General features: G+C 49.2%; 1 protein-coding gene across 1 annotated transcript in view; it reads right to left on the bottom strand.

The window, feature by feature from the left end:
• Positions 1-2,642: 2,642 nt before the first annotated feature.
• podxl (podocalyxin-like) overlaps positions 2,643-6,696 on the bottom strand; it is a 143,400-nt gene continuing 139,346 nt past the window's right edge. Inside the window, exon 8 of the mRNA XM_038811815.1 lies at positions 2,643-2,922. Within this exon, the coding sequence (XP_038667743.1) occupies positions 2,728-2,922 (195 nt within the window). The 3' untranslated portion in view covers positions 2,643-2,727. The remainder of the gene's footprint in view (positions 2,923-6,696) is intronic.

Below are 6,696 nucleotides of genomic sequence, written 5' to 3'. Positions count from 1 at the left end.
CAGCCTCCGAGAAGTGACGTAAGACGGCGACTCAACACCAGCCACTCCAACCTGTAAGTTCAAATTAAATTACCATCCTACACTGTTTAAAAATCAGACAAGGATTCTCATTCTGGACAGATAGACAGCGAAATGAAAAAACAGTCCAACAATAATGATAGACGAGGCAACCTGAAGGGGGGGGGGGGGCAGGTGAGATTCAGCCCCACCTAGAACATAGAACAGTACAGCACAGAACAGGCCCTTCGGCCCTCGATGTTGTGCCGAGCCATGATCACCCTACTCAAACCCACGTATCCACCCTATACCCGTAACCTAACAACCCCCCCCCCCCCTTAACCTTACTTTTTAGGACACTACGGGCAATTTAGCATGGCCAATCCACCTAACCCGCACATCTTTGGACCGTGGGAGGAAACCGGAGCACCCGGAGGAAACCCACGCACACAGGGGGAGGACGTGCAGACTCCACACAGACAGTGACCCAGCCGGGAATCGAACCTGGGACCCTGGAGCTGTGAAGCATTGATGCTAACCACCATGCTACCCTGCTGCCCTAAAGATTCATTCCACTGATTTTCATTTCTTGGCCTGGGCCCCACCCTTGTGATCAGCTGATTGCTTCACACTGAATTTGAGTCTTAAATATCAAACATCCAGTTAAAAAAATAATATTTCAAATGCGCATAATCAGTAGGAAATTTGGGAAAAGTTATGGTCCTTGCCAACTTCTTCATTGACCGAGAGTAAAGCAGCTCAATCTAACAAGACTGTAGTGGTGTCTAAATCGGAAAGATGATTTGCATCTTATTTGTTTAAACATCGAACTTCACAACAAAACCATCTCCCCAGTCGCACTGTTTTAAAAAGACAGCTAGCATTGTAAATATTAACAGTCGGATTTGTCTCGTTGGCTGCATTGGATGAATTAGAAGGCGATCTCTGGGCTGGCATGCACTTTCCCATCTTATTGGTGTTGAAGTATTTTGCCTGAAATTATTTTCCTGAAGAAGTTAAAGAGTTAAAGCCATATTCTCCCGTTTGGTGATAGCACTGCATGTGACAACAAAGATTGTTATTATTATTTTTATCCTTGCCTCCGATTAAGGTGGAAGGGGTAGACGATTGTGTCCCCTCGAGGAATAATCAGTTGCAATTGCCAAAAGCCACAAGTGTATCTGCACGGTGGAATATCTGGGACACACAGAGACAGGTGGGCAAGTCCTACCACAAAGCCACTTGGTACCCAGTCCTGCCAGCCGACATTGGCTGCGGCCAGTTGTGACTTACTGGGAACCGTTGGTTTAACTGGGAACTGACAGCAGGCCGAGTGTCGCATTCTGGAAGTGTAAGATCAAGTGATCTGCACCGGTTTATTCATCCACTGTGGCCGTGGGAACTTTATTCAACTTACTCATTTGCAAAATAAAATTAAACAACTAGCTGAAACTGCACCGCGTGTTCAGAGTCTTGGGTTTCTTCAGTGCTCGATTGGTGACACTGCCGGGTTGACGTAATGACCAGGGAGCTCCTCTTAAGAGTTGGCAACTTTGGCCTTGTTCCATGACCTGCTGATGACAACTGCCCCCCCCTACCTCCCCCACCCCGCACTCCTGCCACTGGTCACCCAACATGTCTGCCCTCAGGGTCCACCTCCTTCCTCTGCCGATTAGAAAGTCAATGGTCTATTTGGAGAATTTTTGACTGAGTTAACGAGCCTTTTACCTCATATCAAATGGCATTGGTGAACAAAAGTGTTCGGAGAAAACGTAAATGGGAGAACGCACTATTTCTCTTTTTTGCCCGTATCATTTCGCTCACCTGCAAATTAATCTTTGATTCCAGGAGACTCCCGGGCAACCCTAAAGGGTTGGCAACCCTACTCTTCCCTGGAGAAATGCGGGGCCTGACAGGGCCTCACCTGGAATTCATTTGGGATCTCTCTGGTCGGAGAACTCCCTACCCCACCCAAGCCCCAAACCTTCAAAGAAACTGAGACAAAGGCTGACGAAGGGCCTAATGACGTTTCTCCCGAGTTCCCTTCAGACATCCAGTGATAGATGGGGAGAATTCTGTGGAAATTTTCTTATGAATAACTTGCTTTATTTAACTTGCTCAGGTCTTACCTTCTTGTAGAAAAATAGTCTTTTAAAAAAAAAAAAAAATTCCTTCATGGGATATGGATGGCATTTTCAAGGTCAGCATTTGTTACCAATTCTCTAATTGCCCTCGAGCTCAGCGGCTTGCTGGGCGGAGGGCAGTTAAACGTCAACCGCATTTCTGTGGACCTAGAGTCACATGTAGGCCAGACCGGGTAAGGACGGCAGATTTCCTTGCCTTAGGACAATCCAATGGTTTCATGATCACCAATTATAAGGATAGGTTTTTTTTTTCATTCCCGATTTTTAAAAGAAATAATTGAATTTAAATTCTCCCAGCTGGGATTTGAACTCCTGTCTCCTGAGCAGTAGTCCAGGCCCTCTAGGTTACCGGGTCCAGGAACATTACTGCCATGCCACCACTCCTGTCCCAGTAACTCTAATTCCTCATTTCCAATATAAAACCAACCCTATAAAAGAGAATATGGCCTTAAGGAGGTTGCTGTATGGGTGTGTGCTTGAGTTCAGTTCTTGTTGGCAGTATATATTTCTATGTATATATATTGAAGCAATCATACAGATGTATAGTGGAGCTGTAGATAGCAGTGGGGATTATGTATCAGCTGCTTTATAAATGTGTGTCCTCTTCCTCTAGGTCGCACTTGTTGAAGCTATCTATTGGCACAATCCAGCCATCCATGTTTTCCTGGCAGTTTGCCTTCGAGATGGTCTTCTCCTGCATCTCCGGCTCACTCTCGATGACGTCCATGGCTGGATTGTCATGGCAACCGTTGTCCACCATGTACATCTCTCCTTTCAGGCACTGTGGAAGGGAAAAGAGTTTAAACAAAAAAAGGAAACATTGACGGAAGGATTTTTCGCTGGTTGGCTTCTAATCTGTGCTGTGGATCTGATCTCATGGCCTTGGGTGCCTCCTGGAGGGGGAGGGGTGGGGATTTAGGAGTGGGGCAGAGATCTCCCTTATGGTTCTTGCTCCAGGTTACCCAGTGACATTTGTAGGAACAGCACCCCCTGAGCATCCCCCCCCTCCAAGACACGCACCATCCCGATTTGGAAATATGTCGCCGATCCTTCCCTGCCGCTGTGTCAACATCCTGACCTGAGGTGGTGAAAGGCGCTATAGAAGTACAGGCCTTCCCTTTTTCTTCGATTCTCGGAAGGTGAACACAGCAACACGGCCCAGGATTGGTGTCAAACGCAAGGTCCCCACCTGCTGATTACAGCCTGAAATAGCTTCCACAGGTTTCTGGAATCGAGGTGCAAGCATAAGCCAACAGCCCATTGCAGACCTGCTTCGAAGCTGATGCAGGGACAGCAACAACTTTCATCTACATGGTGCCTTTTAAAGAAATTATATTTTATCCAGACACAATCAACAAATCACATGATCTTCCAAAGATACAACCAAATTGCAAACAGTTTCCCGTTTTCGCCCCTTACCTAACACCACCCCCCACCCCTCCCTACCTGCTGGCAACAAACAAATCCTTGAATAGAGACCGAAACAGCGACCGTCTTACACACAAACCCTCCTCTGACCCTCGAAGAGCAAACGTAATGTTTTCCAATTGTAGGAACCCCGCCATATCCCTCAACCGGTGGCACTGCCGTCCTCCACCCCAATAGGAGGTGCCGCCGGGCGATCAGAGTGGCGAAGGTCACCTCTCGCATTTGCCCTCTGCCTCAGGGAGGCACTTACTCATACCAGCCTGAGTCTCACGGGCCCTTGGCACCACCTTAAACTGCATCGGACACAGTTTCTGGCACAGGGTGATGTTGAGTTCACCCGGCGCACTAATTTCACTCCAGGCTGCACCCCACTGGGTCCACATCCTTCTTTGGGATCAAAGAGGTCGATGCCTGAGCCGGCGTGGGCGGCAGCTTCCCCCCCCCCCGCACCAACGAATCATTATACACCCCCAGGAGATAGGGCGAAACACTGCCGCAAACTGCTTGTAAAATTCACCCGAAAGCCATCCGGCCCCAGGGCCTTCCCCGACTGCATCAACCCAGTGGACTCCATTATCTCATAATCACCTCCGATCTCTGTCCCTTCCCCCTCTCCACCTTCGAGTGAGACCTCCCCGTTTTGGTCAAACGTCCATGGCGGACCCTGGGCTCGTTTCGAACCTCACGTCCACATAGTGTGGCCCGTGGACTGAAATCACAATCGCTGCATACTCCAACCCCTATAATCCCCGGGAGTATTGATTTCCCCACCACAAAGAAAAATCTATTCAGAGTATACCTGATGCATGTGGGAGAATAAGGCAAAAAAGGCTGTCTCCCGGATGCCTAAACCTCCGGCCCCCCCCCCCCCCCCCCCCCCCCCACCCCCAGCTCCTTTACCATTCCCGATTCAATCAATGACTTGAGGCTTGACCTATCCATCCTAGGATCTAACATGCAATTGAAATAGCGCCCCCTCCCTTCAATTATGCGCATAGATGACCGCTAGAACAACCGGTGCCCCCACCAAGATCCCACTCACCATCACGTACCGCCCTCCCAGGTCTCGCACCTTATTGGCCACCACAAATGCCATCCTTTTACCAAACAAAATTGCGATCCCCCCCCCCCCCCCCCCCCCCCCCCCGACTTGGAACCGAACGCCGAATGGAAAGATGCCCCACCCAACCTTGTCTTAACCACGCCTGGTCCTCCACCCGCAGATGCATCTCCTGACTTTAAATTTTTCAAGTGCGCGAACACTTTCGGACCATTTAGGATTGAGATGAGGAACTATTCCTTCAAAGAATGTTGTGCAGGTCAAGGCGCAGAATGTATTCAAGAAAGAGATAGGTCATTTATTTTTTTTAGATTTTAATGGCATCAAGGGTTCTGGGGAGAAAGTGGGAATGTAGCATTGAGAGAGGATCAACCATGGTCATGTTGAAACACGGAGCAGAGTCGGAGGGCTGAATGGCCTACTCAGGCTCCTAGACTTTATGCTTCTGTGATTAAAATCAGGAATGTTCAAGAGGCCAGAATTAGAGGAATGCAGACACCTCGGATGGTTTTTAGAGCTTTAAGTTATTATGGAGATAGGGAGGAGCCAGGCTATCTTTGGATTTGAAAATAAGGATTTGAATTTGAAAATGAGGCACTGTGTCACCAGAAGCCAGTTTATGTCAATGAGGAGAGAGGTGATGGGGAAGCAGAATATGGTGTGATCTAAGACAGGGGGTGTGGTTTACCAGCTCCGTTGCGTCCGACTTTGTTTCTCGCGAGATTCTCGACGCTTGAGACATCTTGCGAGATTCATCTGTACCTCTCGAGATCTGAATCACGATCTGAATCTCACCCTCGCTGTGAGGGTGAGGTCCTGGTGCCGTTTAGTACTGGTCCACACAGGCATTGACGAGACGTAACAACATCTGGGTGTTTCCAGAGCCACTGGAGACCCCTGAGTGGTCGGGGACAGGGCAGGGTGGCCCCCTGGCATTCCCGCTGCCATGTGGGCACCTTGGCAGTGCCAGCCTGGCAGGGGAACTGCCAGAGTTCCTGGGTGGCAGTGCAAGTGTACACCGGAACCAGGGTGGCACTGCCAAGGGTCTTGGCTTGAGGGGGGGGCATACCCATGAAAGGGGGGATGAGGGGGGTATGAGAGTGGAGGGGTATAAAGGGCGGGTATGAAGGGGCCTCCTAAGGGTTGCGGGGGGGGGGGGGGGGGGGGGGCTTAGGGTGGGGGTCCTGAAAGGGTGGGCTCCAAACGTGGATCTCACCCAAAAAGCTGGAAAAAACACCCTGTCAAACGCACCCAAAATGACATTCAGAAATGTTCTGGTTGAATCGCGCCAATTGCCACCAGAGTTTTGGATTAATTAAAGTTCACGGAACGTTGGTTGAGAACTCATATTGGTTCTACTGTTTTGCCTCTGGAGTCCGTCTGATTAATAAACTGAAATATAGCTACAATTATCAGCTCATTGCTCTTCATGGGAGCATGCTGTATATAAATTGGTTGCCTCTTTGTTTACATTACAACAACAAAGCTACAAAAACATTTCATTGGTTGTGAAGTGACTTGGGTGCCCGAAGGTTATGAAAGATGATAAATAAATGCAAGACTTCCTTTTACTGGCAATGGAGAGTGGAGAGAGAGAGAGAGGGAGAGAAAACTCTATCCTTTGTTGCGTTTCTGTTCACTGAAGCTCTGACCGTATAGGGCACAGCGTAAATTAATTCATCATAGAATCCCAACAGTTCAGAAGGAGGTCATTCAGCCCATCAAGTCTGCACCAGCCCACAGAACGAGCACCCCACCAAAGCCCACTCCCACACCTTATCCCTGCAACCCCATAACCCCACCTAACCTCTGGGACACTGTGGGTCAATTTAACATGACCAATCCACCTTTGGGCAGCACGGTAGCATAGTGGTTAGCACAAATGCTTCACAGCTCCAGGGTCCCAGGTTCGATTCCCGGCTTGGGTCACTGTCTGTGTGGAGTCTGCACGTTCTCCCCGTGGGTGCGTGGGTTTCCTCCGGGTGCTCCGGTTTCTTCCCACAGTCCAAAGATGTGCAGGTTAGGTGGATTGGCCATGCTAAATTGCCCTTAGAGTCCAAATTGCCC

The sequence above is a fragment of the Scyliorhinus canicula genome, chromosome 11, assembly GCF_902713615.1.
Source record: "Scyliorhinus canicula chromosome 11, sScyCan1.1, whole genome shotgun sequence".
NCBI lineage: Eukaryota > Metazoa > Chordata > Chondrichthyes > Carcharhiniformes > Scyliorhinidae > Scyliorhinus > Scyliorhinus canicula.
This window is presented reverse-complemented; position numbering and strand designations above follow the sequence as displayed.